Source organism: Monodon monoceros, unplaced genomic scaffold, assembly GCF_005190385.1.
Source record: "Monodon monoceros isolate NGI ecotype Baffin Bay Population unplaced genomic scaffold, NGI_Narwhal_1 Super_Scaffold_15, whole genome shotgun sequence".
NCBI classification, from domain to species: domain Eukaryota; kingdom Metazoa; phylum Chordata; class Mammalia; order Artiodactyla; family Monodontidae; genus Monodon; species Monodon monoceros.
The window spans coordinates 20,605,679-20,624,209 of record NW_021703771.1 but is presented as its reverse complement, the minus strand read 5'-3'; the positions used below and the strand labels follow the sequence as shown (position 1 = coordinate 20,624,209).

General features: G+C 35.5%; 1 protein-coding gene across 5 annotated transcripts in view; it reads right to left on the bottom strand.

Moving 5' to 3' along the window:
• Window positions 1–18,531, bottom strand: part of ORC3 (origin recognition complex subunit 3) — a 61,218-nt gene that overhangs the window by 37,206 nt on the left and 5,481 nt on the right. For 4 of the 5 annotated variants that reach the window (XM_029223772.1, XM_029223773.1, XM_029223774.1 and 1 more), the window contains 9 exons: window positions 16,840–16,937; window positions 15,191–15,335; window positions 12,478–12,582; window positions 11,356–11,507; window positions 9,898–10,028; window positions 7,735–7,894; window positions 6,179–6,292; window positions 2,276–2,409; window positions 1,728–1,791 (listed from right to left, as the gene is read on the bottom strand). In XM_029223772.1, the coding sequence (XP_029079605.1) occupies window positions 1,728–1,791; window positions 2,276–2,409; window positions 6,179–6,292; window positions 7,735–7,894; window positions 9,898–10,028; window positions 11,356–11,507; window positions 12,478–12,582; window positions 15,191–15,335; window positions 16,840–16,937 (1,103 nt within the window). The remainder of the gene's footprint in view (window positions 1–1,727; window positions 1,792–2,275; window positions 2,410–6,178; window positions 6,293–7,734; window positions 7,895–9,897; window positions 10,029–11,355; window positions 11,508–12,477; window positions 12,583–15,190; window positions 15,336–16,839; window positions 16,938–18,531) is intronic. The other variant, XM_029223776.1, reaches the window with a different exon arrangement.

The window sequence follows — 18,531 nt, the reverse complement described above, 5'->3', positions numbered from 1 at the left end:
AAAGAGGAAATGCAGGTAGCCAACAGGCACATGCAAAGACGCTCAACATTGCTAATCATCCAGAAAATGAAAATCAAAACCACAATGAGATATCACCTCATACCTATCAGAATGTCTATCATCAAAAAGAACACAAATGTTGGCAAGGATGCGGAGAAAAGCTAACCACCTCATACACTGTTGGTGGGAATGTAAATTGGTTCAGCCACTGTGGAAAGCAGTATGGAGGGTTCTCAAAAAACTAAAAATAGAACTACCATATGACCCAGCAATTCCACTCCTGGATATATATCGGAAAAAACCAAAAACACTAATTTGAAAAGATACATGCACCCAATGTTCATAGCAGCATTATTTACAATTGCCAATATATTGGCACCTAAGTGTCCATCAACAGATGACTGGATAAAGAAGATGTGGTGAATATATGTACAGTGGGAATACTACTCAACCATAAGAAAGAATGAAATTTTACCATTTGCAACAACATGGATCGACTTGGAGGGTATTATGCTGAGTGAAATATGTCTGACAAAGACAAATACTGTATGATATCACTTATGTAGAATCTAAAAAATAAAACAAACTCGTGAATATAACAAAAAAGAAACAGACTCACAGATACGGTTACCAGTAGGGTAAGGGTAGCGGGTAGGGGCAGGACAGGGGTAGGGGATTAAGAGGTACAAACTACTATGTATAAAATAAATAAGCTACTAGGATATATTGTACAACACAGGGAATATGGCCAATATTTTATAATAACTATAAACGGAGTATAGCCTTTAAAAATTGTGAATCACTGTATGGTGTACACCTGAAACTTATATAATATTGTATATCAACTATAACACAACAAAAAAAGGTAATCTACAAAAATAATAATACAATGCCACTCTTTAGTACTGATATAAAATGATTTCCAAGATTAAGTGCAAAACAAAACAAGGTACAGAATAGTATACATACTTATCTTCTGTAAGACAGAGGAGTAAATCCCCAAAATATATATAATTACTTGTATATGTGGAGAATATCTCTAGAATAATACATAAGAAACTAGTAACACTGGCTGTATCCAGGGAGGGTAAGTGGGTAGTTGGAGAACAAAGGTGGAAGGGAGTCTTTTCACTGTATATTAACTTTGCCTTTTGAATTATGTACCATGTCCAAGTATTATTTATTTTAGAAGGAAAAAAACCTCCCTCTTTTGATATTCCCTATGTTGTATGGCTAACTCATCATTTTCTAAGCTCATTACTTCTTTCCCGGCACTATATTATCAATATGTAATGACATTTTTTTCAAATCAAATCAATACCCACTTAGCAGTGGGTCTCTAAGCTGCATGGCTTCTATGTGTTTTTATTTATGACAGCCTTTACAAGAACACTAAAATGAGACCGCCTACAGATTCCAAAACTGCTAAGTGGAAAGAAAGCTGAGACCCGCAAGTGTTTTCAAAATAGACCACAGGAGAAACCTCATGTGCCAGTTTTATTACTTGATTTAAAAAAAAAGTCTTCCTTTTAGAACTGAAGTTTTGTGTCACCTTTAATAGTCACATTCCTATACAATTATCAAGATCCAATACTTCATTGTGCAAAGCATATTAGGATGTACGAATTTTTTTAAATAAAATTAACTCAATAAATTTTATGTGCGTGTTCTTTTCCATGAAGAAGAAAAAGAGAATAACACTGAAACAAATATATCCATATTCCTACCTTCAAAAATCTCTCATTGGTCAACAGTGCAACTTGCTTTTCTGAAGCTTGCTTTTCCACGTACCTAAAATTTTTACCATCCCATACACAAAAAGAGAAAATTAGAATTCTAAATATTTGAATAGTATATGGAAAAAAAGAACTACGTAGATTGGTGGCCACATTCTTTTTATTTCTTCTCAAACATAAGTTCAAGATGACAGTCATGGTTGACGGTCATTTTTAACTCCTTAAATCAGCTGCATTTCACAGTCTAGGGGTCTAATAATAAACAAAAGCCATAAACTCCAGAAATAGGAAATGTTATTTATAAAAAGTGACTCTGGAGAACCTGCAAATTACGTCCCCTTGTAAAAATATTTTTCTTTATGCCAAGTGTTCAAATCCAACAAAGAAATGTCTCAATTAAAAACAAGAGTGTTTTATTTTGCTCTAAACAAAGGAGTTATTTTTCCCTCTACCCACTTCAAACATAACTGGGTCTGAGATCCCTTATTTTGCCCCAAACTCTTTTATAAGATGTGTTAAATATGTACTTCTCTTTTTACCTCCTAAACGATGGAAGACGTCGGATGTTTTCACATTGATTATCTGATAAAAAATTTATTCTTCTCTTGGCTTCTGGGAGATTACAGCACAGAACACTGAGGGGCTGGGAATAGAAATGTTCTAATAGAGAAAGCTGAAAGAAATGTGGAAGTTAAATATATTTGCTGTATTTTGACAGTAAATCTTTTGTCCTATGTTTGCTCAATTTTAAGGTTTTTTTTAAACAGCAAAAATATTTATGGCACTATTATATTTAATAATGTCACAATAGCAATGCAAATAATGCACAAATGGCTATATACTTTGAATATTTTAAGACTCCAATTTTGTCGACAAGGTCAGAAAATTGTAATGTCTGAAGTAGAAACTAAAAGAAACTAATATAAATAACTTAGCTATCTGCAGGAGCAACTCACTTACAATAACAGTAAATGTGGTGGGGATGTGACTGTGGTGTGAACTAATAGCCTAACAGATGCTCAAATACTCATAAGAAAATACCAATCTAGAATCAGTGTAAAAACTGGTCTGCTAAATAAATAAAAATGCTACAATAGCAGAAATTTTGCCTCCTGATAAAAAACAATATGAAAAATGAGGGACGTCCAAAGAAAATGTATCTTTTTAAATTCAGTTTTATTTCATGGAGGAAAAGATGGTACAGTATCTGGTAGATACATGTATTCCAGTCTAGAATGCTGTGGTCTCTGCAGTACAAGGGTGATTGGTTTTCCAGATCCTACCATAATTTGTAAGATATATTTTACAAGACTATCCACATGTTAAAAGCTCTGAATCTAAGCAAGCTTCTCATGACAAGTTTGGTTTTTCCAGATACCTTGTACCAAAGAGACAGTTCCCTGTCTGTGGACAAAACACATCCTGGTCCCTGGAAAATAGCATTCCACATCACAAATTAATAAATTAACATGCTAGCTTATATATCAGTCTTAAGGTATTTGAGCTTGATCCTTCCTGGGTAAACTGATAATGAATTTCTGAGCCTGTAGAGCTGAAGACCAGATATCCAAGGCAAGAGGAAATCCTCCAAAATAGTCCAAAATAGTCCATCCTCCAAAATAAGGCTATAAGGCAAAGGGCCAGCCTAACTTAGAAACAAGTACAAAATAGAAAGCAACTGTTCATGCCAGGTGCTGAAGTATTTTTGCACATATCAACATGATCTTATTTCTTACTTATATATTTCCAATTATATTAATGTGATATTTATTCCAATGTTAACACTACTTTTTAAACATGAGAAAAGTAAAGACCAAACACGATAACGGACTTGCTGGGGAGGAGGAAAGGGACTAAGTCACATGAGTTACAGCAGAGCTACAGATAGGACAAGAACCCAGTAACACTTAACTATTCGGTCCAAGTGTGTTCCCAATATTTGGGTCAATTAACAAGTTGGTTAACATATCCACCTAATAAGGGAAGGACTCAACCATATACCGAATGATTATATGCCCTACTGCACCTTCTACAGAGAAGTAAAAACTTACACATATTTCCCATTGATGATTAGGAAAACTAGACAAATGGGGTCTAAAGACTGCCACTTATTAGCTGTGTGACCTTGGCCAAGCTACTTAACCTAAGCCTTTGTTTCTCCAAGTGCAAAACTGAGAATAATACATATTAATGAAGCAATGTTAATACTCAGTAAAATGCCTAGCATAAAAAAATTATCAGGAACCTATAAAATCATCTAATCAGATCCCTTCATTTTACAGATGAGAAAACTGAGAAACAGAAAGATTAAGTAATCTGGTTAATATGCTTTTCTTCACTCACTCTCTCAATGGTATTTGAGCCTACAGTTTATATTTTCTTTTCCCTTAACTTCAGTGATCTCTCCCCTCTATTGGTTTTCCTTGTTGTTTTTAGTCTCCTTTTCTGTTGCTCATTCACACAGTCAGCTTGCCTTAGGGCTCTACTCCTGGTCCTTTCCTCACTCTAGGTGACTTCATCCTCATTACACAGCTTCAACCACCACCTTTTAATGATAAATTCTAAGTATTTCTAGTCCAGATCTTTCTCCTGGGTACCAAACCTTTATATCCCACATGCCCTAAACTTACCATACATAAAAAGAAACTCATCCTTTTCCGACAAACTGGCTGTTTACTTTAACATGTACACTTAATAAAGGGTACCAACCTCCAAACTATCTGCCAAGCTAGAACCTGTGTGTCTGTAAGATGCTCCTCTCTTACTCACCCTATCATCCACCGAGTAACAAGATTCTATCTCATCTTCAAATCTGTTTCCTTCTCCCTAGTCCCACTATCACTACCTGTTTCGCCCCTGTTGTATCTTATCTAGGTAACTGCAGTAGCCCTCTAACAGAGGTCTCTCCCTCTACTGTGGCCTTTCCAATTTTCACCCAGCTAGCTCCTGTTCCTTAGGATATACTTCTGTTCTCCTATGGACCCCCAGGCATGTTTCTTTAACAGCACTGACTACTCAGAAAAGTAACTGCCATTCTACTCTTCTGCCTGCTTCACTAAATAAGCAATTTGAAGACAGAGATTTCTTGGTCCTCTGTATCTCCAGGGCTCAGCTTAGTGCTTGACTTACAGTAGACCCGTGATAAACACTCATGAGTAAATAAACAAATGAGTAAAATGAAATGAATGAGAGAAATAAATTAGAAAGTTACATCTCAATTTCATTTAATTTTGCATATTGCTAAGGTAAATATTTTCTTGCTTTAAAATACTCTTTTTAAAAAGTCTAAGTTGAAAAAAATGATACATATTAGCCATAACAGCTAATACTCTTATGTAATAAAATACTATAGTGTTTAATGTAGAGGAAGAACACATGTGAGAAATAACTTATAATCTTCAAGGCACTACACAAACATGAGGTATTACCATATTGCACTTTTGTACTGAAGGTTACTAATACATAGGTTTTCATGAACCTGACAACCGGCATGTGTTCACGACTATACTTTGCTAAGTTATTTTAGGTAGTTGCCGAAAGAAGGAAATACTATCGACTTTGAAACAATTGGAGAATGGAGTCCTTTTTTAGATTAGGTGTTATGAAGCTAAGTTCATGAATTTTCTTCTTGAAATTTATGAAACTTTAGTGAAAATCCATTCACAATATATAGGAATAAATATAAATGAACACACACACATACGTGCAGGGCACAGCAAACTAGAGCCCATAGCCTATTTTTGTATGGCCAGGAACTACGAATTATTTTTATACCTTTATAAAGGGTTATTTTAAAAAAATAACAAGGGCTTTCCTGGTGGCACAGTGGTTGAGAGTCCGCCTGCCGATGCAGGGGACACGGGTTCGTGCCCCAGTCTGGGAGGATCCCACATGCCGCGGAGCAGCTGGGCCCGTGAGCCATGGCCGCTGAGCCTGCGCGTCCGGAGCCTGTGCTCCACAACGGGAGAGGCCACAGCAGTCAGAGGCCCGCGTACCACAAAAAAAAATTAAAAATAAAAAAAGGAACAAGACTTTCAACGGAGACCACATGTAGCATGCAAAGCCAAAAATATTTAATATCTAGCCCTTTAGAGAAAAAGTTTGCTGACCCCTTATATATAGCATTTCCTAGGTAGAAAGTCCATTAGCATTCATCAGATTCTCAAAAATAAAGGTCCCTTCCTCCTCACCCCCAAATGGTTAAGAATCACTGGAATGGAGAGGTCTTTTTCCATTTTAGATATTCTAATTAACGTATTCTCTACATTTTGCTGCAAAGTAACAAAGGAACCATAGAATCTAGAATAATATAACTTGAACTTACTTATTCAGATTTTGCCATTTAAAATGCCCAATTATCACACTAAAAAGTCAATCTGAAATAACATGCAAATTATTTAGAATCAGCTTGCGAATTTTCAAACCCATTAGTGTCTTCTTACCTGAAGTCCTTTTATAAAGTTTTGGATTGAGAAATCATGATACAAAAAGGTGTTGGTCAGAACCTGCAACACTTTTTCACTTAGTTTAAACGGAAATTGAGTTGTAAGAAGTAGCTGAAAGAGAAAAGGGAGGCAGGACATATTCCTGGTTAGTCTTCCCTCTTCATAAACATCAAGTATAAATAATGAGGCAACGAATGATACCAAAACACAGTACCTATGAAAGCTATACAGGTAGCTAGATTTTTTTAGGTCAGATATCAACCAAAATTTTAAATAAACTTATACAACAGTAACAACAACAAAAGAAGCTATTCATACTATATCTTCAGAATCACAGATATCCATCATCCTTCATTCAATTCCTAATTTTAAAAAATTCTATTAAAAAATATCATCTATACAAACTCTTTTCTCCCAACAGAAGCCACTGAAGAAGCTGTAGGCTTTGGCAATTCTTATTAGATTTCTTTTTCATCCATATTGATGCACATTAACAAAGAATAACAACACATTATGTACTGTTGAATGAGAAACCCCAAATTAACAGGTGTCTATTTAAAAAATATTAAATAGCTGAATTTGCATTTCAATGGCCTACACTGAAGATTTTAAATCTGAAAACAAAAAGTCATACTAGGCTTTTCAAACAGAAACAGTGATAGAAGGCCAACTGAATTTGGAAACAACCTAGCAATTTTAAGTACTGTAGCTGGAAAAAATTTCCCTAAAGTCAGTGGCTACCACCTTTAAGGGAAAAAAATTCAGAAGTGGTTACTAAATAAGTGGAAGGTGGTCGTTAGTTTACCTTACAGAGCAGCACAAAGGACATCTTCAAGGAGGTGAGTTTAGCAACAGTTCATGGAAGGTCACTACTAAAGAACAGTATTTCCACTTAGGTAGAAACATAGAGGTAAGGTCTGGGAAGGCATTGGTATTTACTTTTTGTCACGAGCAGTATGACAGGAAAGAGTCCATGAAAAACTTCAAATCATTTAATATAAAATATAAGGGTGGGGCTTCACTGGTAGTGCAGTGGTTGAGAGTCCGCCTACCGATGCAGGGGACACGGGTTCATGCCCCGGTCCAGGAAGATCCCACATGCCACGGAGCGGCTGGGCCCGTGAGCCATGGCCGCTGAGCCTGCGCGTCCGGAGCCTGTTGCTCCGCAACGGGAGAGGCCACAACAGTGAGAGGCCCGCATACCGCAAAAAAAAAAAAAAAAAAGTAAGGGTGAAAACATTGTTATTGTTACTAGGAAGTCATTAAATTCTGCAAAAATTTATTTTAAAAACCTGTAAGTTTCTATTGAGTAATGACTGGTTGATAGATAAATAGGTAGGTAGATATAGAAAGATATGATCATTCTTTTCATAAAGCTTATATTTTAAGTGAAGAGGTAATACTATACATGAGAAAATCATTAAATAAAAATAGTAAAATATGTGAAGGAATATATACAATATCATACTGAGAAATTTATCACTAACATTTATAAACTGTCCATGGCAGTTTTCTTTTCATCCTATTTCACTGGTAACATTTTTTCTTTTTACCTTATCAAGTACTGTAGTCAGGTGCTCCTTGCAAGACAAAGACTGGAATAGTTCTATACACAATAGAGATGATACTGCATGAGGAAGCAACCGATGGACGACAACAGGAGACGTGGCGATTCCAAAAATGAGTATTAGTGGAAATTCATGTAGATGCTGACTAGTTTTTCAAAGGAAGATGCAAAAGTGGAATGTCTTTAGCAAATATATTTCAATACACCATGGTTTAAAATAAGACCACCTTTATTTTCAGGCCTACTTTATAAGACATTGCTAAGGAAGATCATTCTAAATAATAAAAATTTTTAGGTCACTCATTTTCCTCTGTTACAGTAACACAGAAATAGTTATTTCCCAGACATTCTAGCTCTGAAATCAATCTATTAATAGATCCTCTCATTTTAGCAATAAGAACATAGTGGTCCAGAGAGATCAACTGCTTCCCTCTAAGGTTATACAAAAACAAGTGTTAGAAGAGGTGTTAGATGCTATTCATCCTCTATTCATCCTCTCGCCCAAAGTTTGAGCCCTACCTACAGTCTTCCTCACAGTTAGACATCTAGACTATGCTTTAAGAGTTCAGTAACATGAAGGTCACTAATTTTCAAGGTAACTTATTCTATTTATGGACGTTTCTAACAGACACTATGTCACCCCAGCATAACAGCTAAGCTTTAGAAAACTTTTCTTACAAATAGGTAAGATATTTTTAATGGACATCATTTAAAAAATATTCCATTCTTTCCCCACAGTCTTAACTCAAACTTATTGAACATGATTTATTCTTAGCATTACCAATATGAACATAAATGACTTCCACAGAGTAAAACATCAATATCCCTGAGGGCTATTGTAGGTCAGAGCCCTCTGTATCGTAGCTGATAATTTTGCTTGTTCCCTCTTATTAGCTATTGCTTTTCAGTATTCTAGCTGTATGCAGTTCTACTTTCATAGTACTGAAGTATTTGAACTATCTTACTGTTTAAGTTCTTCTTTCTTACTTTTGATGGTAAAAGTAGTCACAAGTCTGAGTTCCAAAAAAGCACAGCTTTTCTGTCACTATTCTGTACTGTGCATTTTTTCAGCATGTTAATCAGTTCAGTGTTAGCATTAAGAAAAGTCTTAGGATCTGGAAATCTTAGTTTCAAATGGGGAAAAAAAAGACTATCAAAGTAGGAATTATTATTAGATTATCACACAATACAGCTTTAGGCAAATGTAGCCGTAACTATTAAGCAAGTTAACATACAGAAGAAACCAAATTAATTTATATTGTAAAAAATGTACCATGGGAAAAGCATGTCACTGGGTTTTTTAATAGGGTTATTTAGGGCTTCCCTGGTGGCACACTGGTTGAGAATCCGCCTGCCAGTGCAGGGGACATGGGTTCGATCCCTGGTCTGGGAAGTTCCCACATGCCGCGGAGCAACTAAGCCCGTGAGCCACAACTACCGAGCCTGTGCTCTAGAGCCCATGAGCCACAACTACTGAGCCCGTGTGCTGCAACTACTGAAGCCTGTGTGCCTAGAGCCCATGCTCCGCAACAAGAGAAGCCACTGCAAGGAGAAGCCTGCGCACTGCAACAGAGACCCAACACAGCCAAAAATAAACAATAAATAAAATTTGTAAAAAATAGGGTTTTTACTTCAATTCCAAGTCTCACAGGATTTCCTTGAAGACCCAATAAGATCATAAAAGTAGTTTCTCATTAGAAATACCATATAAAATAATGTTATTTAAAAAAACATTCATGCTCAGTAGAGCCATATGTAACTCAGCTTCTAAGGGTGGACAGGTATCAGAAAATAAGACATGACAAAAATATCTCAACCTGGAGTAGTTCATCCATCTAGCGGGCAAGTAAGAAACAGACAACTTTGGTGAGAGAAACTACACTTTATACTGCCTTATCATTCTAATTAAAAACTAGTTAACTTTTGATTCTCATTTTTGGATCAAAAAGCAAATGAAAATCGTATAGGAGGTGTTCAAACATTCAATTTTATAAGGAATTTGAAATCATCCTGGTTTCAATCCATTAGTATTAAAATGAGGGTTAAACTGCTACTCATTTTCTCTGCAAAAGGTTGCTTTTTGATTAAAGTTGTATGTTTTCTTAATAAGAAGAATTTTGCGAAAAAAGCCAGAAGATATGCCATCTACCTGCTGATAATTATAAAGTCTTGGAGTACTTTTGTGGTGAAGCTTTCCATATCCTTTAAGATAAGCACAACAGGAGGAGACTGCCATTGGCTAGGAGTCCTCTTTTTTCTTGGCATTTTTACGTCAGTCTTCTTTTAAGCCATTGTGGAAAGAAGGAGTTAAAAGTAAACTTTACTACCCAAACAATGTTATAATGCCACAAGTTGATACATCTTCCATCATATTTCACAGTAACATTGTTTCTTTTATTTCTCCCACATAATAAAGAGAAATTCATTTCAACAGTTATTAGCAGAATCTTTCTGTGTCTGACATGGGAATAATAACCAAGAAGAAAAAAGTTCAGTAAAATCTATAACTCATATGAAATATTTATATTTTCTGCTATCTGAGAAAATGACAGGAAAAGCATGGGGAGACGAGAGTATTTTCTATAAAATTGATTTTCTGTTAGTACAATGTTATCTTTTGCTTTGCTTTAGAGTGAGAACCAGTATTTTTCATTAAAAACTGTAATGAATAACACTACATGCTGCTCTACTATTATGAAATTTCAAGTTGAAAAGCATCTTAAATGTCATCTGGTCCAATCCCAATCTTTTAAAGATTTCTGACCTAAATTGCAGGGAGTATTTGATTTCTAGAAAAATCTAAAACTGTGGATCAAATTAAGATATTATGGTAAGCATTAGACCCAGTTTAGTCCCTATATAAAGCAAAATAAACTTCACTTATGATGACTTCAGCAAATATGTTCTGCAGAAAATGTCACCACAGTAACTTTTCCCATACTATCTGGCTACACAGCATCATAAACTAAGGCTGTGGTTTTATGGTGCAGTTATCCATGAATCATCTAGGTTATTTAGTTTCACCAGAGACTGTCATGGTAGAATGAGACTTCTATTTATGTATCTGCTTGTTAAACATACTTTACTTACAGAGCATTTATTCCTCAAGAATTCTAAACATGGAACAAAGGAGATTTACATATATATTATATATGTGTGTGTGCATGTGTGCGTGTGTGTGCGTATGACCATTCCTCACCAAACTAAGTCGACAGTGGGTACTGAAAGCATGGTTCTACTGCACCAAAGTAAATACTGAACCTAAGAGATAATATGTTAAAGATAAAGACATTAAAGATAAAGACAGAGATAGAATCTGCAGCAGAACAAATTCCTGATGCTGTTTTGTCATTAGATGACATTCTCCCACAAATAAAATGGCCTCGTAAGAACCTAAACACCTCCCAGGAATTAGGCTACATACTGATAAAAGAAAATTTCTAAATTCTAGTAGCCTTAGGAAAAATAAGTAGCTTCTATTAAATTAACAGCAAGTGCCACATAAACGTATCCTTATTAGAACAAAACAGTACTATGTTTACTATAATTCCAGACCTCTTCAATCATATGCCAATTTCCTGGCAAAAAATTGTCAGTTTACATTTACCTGTGTGACACTCATATACCAAGTGGAAAGAGAATCCATTGAATAATGTATCTTTTTCTGGGTGACCTGAACACTTTCTTTCTCTTTGGATTGCACGTCTACATTGCAGTCCATCAACTGTGAGGCCAGTTTTTGCAAAAAATGTTTCATATCTGCAGAACATAAAACATAAGAAAGCATATCCCCTTAAAACACATCTAAAACACCTGAAACTTCTTGATCAGTATATTACACTATTTGGGTAGAATGTGTTTTTCTACACTTAACCTAATGTAACATTTAACATATTAACTATTGAGGTTCATTAGTATCCTCTCCCTAATATTTTAATTTCATTCATTCAGACTAACACTAGGCCAAAGTTTATGTTTATTGTCTGTAATAAAAGTGTTACCTAAACAAATGTGCAAACATGAAAACTATAAATTAGGAATAATATGTATTTAAATTACACTGGACAGCAAAAGGTTTTTAAGACCCCTAAGAAGACATCGACAGTGTTATTTACATAAGCTATTTTACTGATTACAATTCTTCCTTATAGTCATTTTCAAAGATGCCCTAAGGGCTTTTACTTAATTCCAAACAGTTTATGAATATGAACATAAATATAAGCACTTAAAGCCCTTGTATCAGCCCAAATCTAAGTACATTTTACTCTATTAGTGTCCACATCCTTTATGATTTAATGGCTCCAGATACCCAAGATTAGCTCTGGCAATGGACTGCTTTTTACCACGGTGGCCTTTCAAAGTGGGATAATAAGATGATTTGAGGCTATATATATGAGCCTATGTATGTAGTCTCTTCTCTGTTGGGCTAAATAAGAGATCCTCAGCTTATTAAACTTATTAGAATTTTACTGGGTTCAGAAAACATCTTGTGAGTGCCTGGACTATTACTGGAGGTGAAGCTGATTGGTAGGGGTGGGGCCAGAATAAGCTAAAGCGGCAGAGTCCTGCAATAGTCAAGATTACGCCAGAGGCACTAAACCTCATCCTGCCAAAAATGTAGTGCCATGCTCCTCCCGCAAATAAAAAAGGATAAAGAAAGCTAGAGAGATGGACGGACGGAAGAGATATGTAACATCTCATCAAGGTTGTTATAGCATTTATACTTCACCTGGGCAATCTTTAGCTTGCAATGAAACTACATATGGAGTAACATTATTCTGAAGGACTTCTGTTAGACTTCTGAATGTTAAATCATGATCTGTTACATTCACACCTATGGGATAATAAATCAATATTACACCATCATTTTTATCATTAATAATTTAACAACAAGAAAAGCCATTTAACATGTCATAAGTTAAAATATTTTAAAAACATGATTAATAATAGAAACTAAGAAAACATACTGCATAAATGAAGAGCTCTCCATTAAAAAGATAAATATAGAGGCACACACTATACTTATCAGGAAAGGTATTTAGCACGACTTTTTAAAAAAAAATCTACTGGGGATGTGTAGTTGACCCTTGAAAACATTTTAAAAGCAATTTCAAATTCATAAAGAGCTCTTTAAAATAATCATTCAACAACAAGGGCCTTACTGTGACCCTGACTTAACAACTGAGAAGAATCCAATCATTAATAGCAATTCTATTAATGATCTTAGTAGTAAATACAAAAGGTAAGTGTATACTAGGGGAAGAGTCTAAAAACAAATTAAAACTTTAAGTCCTTTAAGTATTTACTGAATCCCTGGTTCTCATTTCCACAAATCAGTTTTAGTGCTCTGCATGCAGGTATCAGAGTTGAGTGGAAACTTCCCCACTACTTTGGAAAAAATTCTATTCACTGATACCTTCCCTAATGTCACAATCTGTGACTTCTAGAAAGTGCTTTGGTGCTTAGAAAGTGCTTTAGTGCCAGCAGCAGACATCTTGAAACTGCTTGAGACTTGCTACTATAAAACTTCAACTGCTTGGAATATCGTATTTTAATTCATATATGTGGAACCTACAAAAATGGTACAGATGAACCGGTTTGCAGGGCAGAAATAAGAGACACAGATGCAGAGAACAAACGTATGGCACAAAGGGGGGAAAGTGGCGGGGAGGGGGTGCTGGTGGGATGAACTGGGAGATTGGGATTGACATGTATACACTAATATGTATAAAATGGATAACTAATAAGAACCTGCTGTATAAAAAAATAAAATAAAATTCAAAAATTCAACAACAACAACAAAAACTTCAAGTGCTTGGAAGGAAAACAAAAGGTTCAGAATCTTCCAGACCACCAGTAAGCAAATTATTTTTCTAGGAGACAAATAAAAATGCAGGCCGGCTATTTTAAAATGGACATATATACGTTTTTGAAAACAGAAAATGTGTAACTGTGTAACTGTATAAGTATTCTTTGAGTACAGATATCAAAATGGTATTTAGCACGCATTATGGTCTAGGAATGTGATACTGCATCACTGAACAAATTTGGGAGTTTAATAAAACATTGGCTTCTCTTGTCTTTCACTGACAGACTTTATTAGCTATTTAACACTATGTTCCTTAAAACAATGGATTTGCCTATTGAAAATAAGATAATCAACAATGTCTTCAACTGGAAAAATGTTCTCCTCAGACCACTGACTTTGAAACTTATGATTTCCATTAGCTTCTTTTCTCCTTATGACAGCAGGCAGAGAAGGGATTTAAACAGTTATCTCACAACAATCTATCAGGCCCTCCCTCTTGACTGTGTTTCCCCCACTCTACTTCCAATTGCTGTAACCTGGCGGGAGAGAAACAAAGCACCCAACAGTACAAGCCAGCCATCACTGGGCCTCAGTTTCTCATCCATAAATGGAAAGGGTTTGAAATTAAGTGGCAGGCTGCACTGAAAAGCTGGTCCACAGCATTATAAAAATCATTCCCTGGAGTCTTGTTACTCAGAGGAATGCTGGGATTGGCAATATGGGCATTACCTGGAAGCCTGTTAGAAATGCAGTTTCCATCCCCACCCTAGACCTATTAACGAAAATCTCTATTTACTAAGATCTCCTGGAGGTTATCTGTAGATATCATTAAGGTTTGAGAAGTATTGCCCTGAGTATCAGGAATAAGATTTAGGTATTGAACAGTATTAGAGGCAGTATTAAACAACAGAATTAATTTCTTATCTCAGAGCTCACTAGTATAAAAACCTTGAATAAACAACAAATTGGAAATACAATGAGGAGTATGTTTGGAATCCAAAGAAATCCAACTTTCCTTTCAGAAGGAATGAAGAAAATTTGCTAATATTCCAAAGAAAATTTTTCCATTATCATGCAATCCAGATGTTTGGTTAAAATGGGATATTAATGATGGATACTTAAGTATGTAAAAAGTTTACAATCTACAATCTGAAAGCAACTTATATATAGTTCATCCAAACCCCCTTCACACCAAATATTAATACAACATTACAAAACAATCCAAGATTGAAAAAATAAGCACAGGGAAATAAAATTAAGGTCAAAGAGTAATTTCATTGAAGATATGATAAAGTATAAAAATTGTATCTATCAACATACTGGTAGTTTCTTTATTACTGAATTCAAATCTCAGATTCAAATAACTAAGGAAGAAAGAGTAACACAAATATATTTCCCCTTCATTTTTCTGACAAAAAGGTGAGGAGGGTACTAACTAACCCTAAATCAATTTCTTTTAATTTACAGATGTATGGTCAGTATAAGGAACTTTTATTGGTTTTGGAAGTATGCAAACTTTAATTGGTTTAATTCTGTAAATGAAAAAGACAAAACAAGTTTATCAGAACAGGTGATTCCCACTATTCTCAACAACAAAACCACTATTACAAAAAACAAACATACACATATGTACCTAGAACAAGAGCAGCAGTTGGAATTTCTCTGAGTTTTATTTGACAGCCCCAGTCTCTTGAATTCTTCTGGAACCCAGAATGAGACTTCTGAAGAAATTCAATTAGACTGTCAAACAGGTTTTTATTTAATTCCTCTTGTAGTCGCTACAAAAAAACCCACAAAACTTTATGAATTATTTTTAGCAGTAATCTGATACATCTCTCCAAGTTTGGGAAAGGAAACTGTCATGATTTCAATTCCAAAGATCACATGTAAAATAATTATAAGATAGATGTAATTAAAAATTGTTTTTCCTTAAATCTCCAGTGAGCAGTGCTTTGAATTCCCTCCTTAAAGAATCTCATTTATTCATTCAACAAACATTTACTAACCACCTTACAAATGAAAGAGTCTCTTCCCTAAAAAAAGTGAAAAAAATGAGCTAGAACACTTACAATTAAATTGAAATACATTGCATAGAGTGCTATGATAATATAGGAACAAAGAGTAGGATCATCCACCTTAAGCTGATCAGGTGATATATTTGAGCCAAAGAATTAGAGCAAGTGATGCAGGAGGTGATGGTGGACGAAAGAAAGTTAAGAAGGAATGGGGAGTGGAGGAGGCAATCAAGGAAGAAAGCACAAAACATCTGGGGAACCACAGATATAGCTAAAAATAAGAACATGAGAAGTGGCCAGGAACGAGGCTGGACAAATACTCAAGGGACTGTACCAAGGAAATATATATTTGATGTTAAACGGTTTAGATTTTGTACTGTGGGGAGAACCATTAAAGGGATTTGGAGCAGAGGCATGATTAAATCAAGGTTAAGAAGGGTTCACCTGGCAGTACTATGAAGGCCAGATTGGAGGGGACTGGAGGGGCTGTACTGGTAGTGGGGCTGGAAAACCCCTGTAGCCTGGATCTGCCTGATGGGATTTGGCCAATGGTGGCATAGGGACTAATGACAGACCAGAAGGGTGTGACATCAGAGGCAGGGACATCAGTTAAGAGGAGACTATTACAATCTATTATGACCATTTAGGTTTCCTAAACTAGAAATCACAAACCCAAATTACTTCAAGCGTTCTAAGGAATACATGAAGGGGCAAAGCCGCCAGGTGTAAAGCAGTAGAGAGTGGTGGGAAGGAGTAACAAACTGGAAAGTGCATAACCCTCCAAAGGCATTAAAAAACAGGAAACACAATCCTGTGTTGGTCGAACAAAACAAGTTCCCTCAAAATGTTGGCCCTACATCTACAAATCTGCTACAGCGGAGAAACTTTTCAGGGCTGAAATATAAAGAACATGGTAACTGAATATGAGGATGAGGGAATGAAGTGGTTTACAAATAGCTTGATTTCTTACTTGTGTAACTGAATAGATAATTAAAGGAGTGCCACCATTTGAAAGCTGTGAGGATATGTAAAGGGCCTGTGCGTTAGCAGCGATAATTATAAACGTATGTTCCAATACCTGAAGCTATGCTTAATAATTGAAACATAAGGGTTTTTAATTTTTTTTAGGATATACAGATTACGCTTAACCAAGATTACATATATTTCATCAACACTCTTATAAACTGGTAGAAAGGAAAATGGGAAGGAACAAATATGAGATTTATGATATTAAGGAAATGATAAGCTATTAAAAAAAAGTATTCACCTCAGTTTCAGATTTCATCTGCTGCCATATCAACTGGTAAGTTTCAAAGCGAAGCTTACTGTCCTCAGACTCATTTTTCCCTTTATTAAAATAGTCCTCTAAAAACACAGAAGGAAATAAGTCAGTTTCTTTTTTACATAATAATAGAAAATCTCCGTGCAAAGTAAGTGATGGGTTGAATTTTTTTTTACAAGTTTGGGGATAGGTAACATTCAATATCCTTTATATTTAATTTTATTTATATATCTTATATTTTTACTATATTAATGGTATTTGTAAGTTTAAAAATCTTTTTAATTTTTCGACTGTATTTCTATCATTTACTTTTGAACTTCTTACTTAATGGTTTTGGTTTGAGGTATATACATTTAATATTAATGTATTTTCATTATCTGCTCTTATGCTAAGGCTCTGTATACTTTGCTTCACATATTTGCTTTGAACTCTCCTTTATTAAATGATTCTTATTACTACTATTCTTATTCTTTGCTTAGCTGAAATAGTTTAGTGCAGCCTTTTATTAAGTCTGTATTTTATAACCTTCTTGAATGGCTTCCTCTAAATGATTAGCCATTTATCAACACACTATTTATTGCAATGGTTTTCAAACTTTAAACCATGATCCACATTAAGGAACACATTTTACGTCATAATCCAATACACGTGAATCTACAAAAAACAAAAACAGAAGTCCCATAAAACAATACTTCTCGTTATCATGCGACAGCAAATGTTTTCTCTTCTGTTTTTTAAAACTATCAAGATCCACTAAACTGATTTCATGACGCACACTTGGGTTATAACTTTCAGTTTGAAAGAGATGCACTTATTGGATAATCCGTCCTTTCTCCCACCCATGTCAGATGCCCTTATTGTCTGAATACTTACATATGCACTTGAAACTGTTTTTGAACTTCTTTTGTTCTACTGAATCCAGTTCTACTCCCATGGCAGTCCTGAACTCCTGTAACTGTTAGAGCTTTGTAGTGCATCCTAACATCCAACAGATCCAGAGCTTCCTCCCAGCGCCACCAAACATTATTCTCTTTCAAAAAAATTTAAGGGCTTCCCTGATGGCCCAGTGGTTAAGAATCCACCTGCCAATGCAGGGGACACAGGTTCGAGCCCTGGTCCGGGAAGATCCCACATGCCGCGGAGCAACTAAGCCCATGCGCCACAGCTGAGCCTGCACGCCACAACCGCTGAGCCTGCATGCCACAACTACTGAAGCCCGCGCACCTAGAGCCCGTGCTCCGCAACAAGAGAAGCCACCACAATGAGAAGCCCGCACACCACAACAAAGAGTAGCCCCTGCTCGCTGCAACTAGAGAAAGCCCATGCGCAACAGCGAAGACCCAACACAGACCTAAATAAATAAATAAATAAATTTTTAAAAATTTAAGACATTCTCCCAAATTAAACTTGTCATTTCTCAAAATTAATTACCCTGGTGTTTGACTGGATAAAATAAAATCTGTAGATTGATTTGGGGAAAAATGACATTCTTAAATACGTTTCAAAAAAGTCACATCCCAAAACACTACAGGTGTCTTTTTTTATAATCAAATACTTTACATGCCTTATAGTTTTCTACTTTCCTTCATATTTCTTGTTGTTTACTGCTAGGTATTTTATTGCAACAGCTAGAACTTTCATGGTATTAAATAATAATTGTGAAAGTACACAATTTTT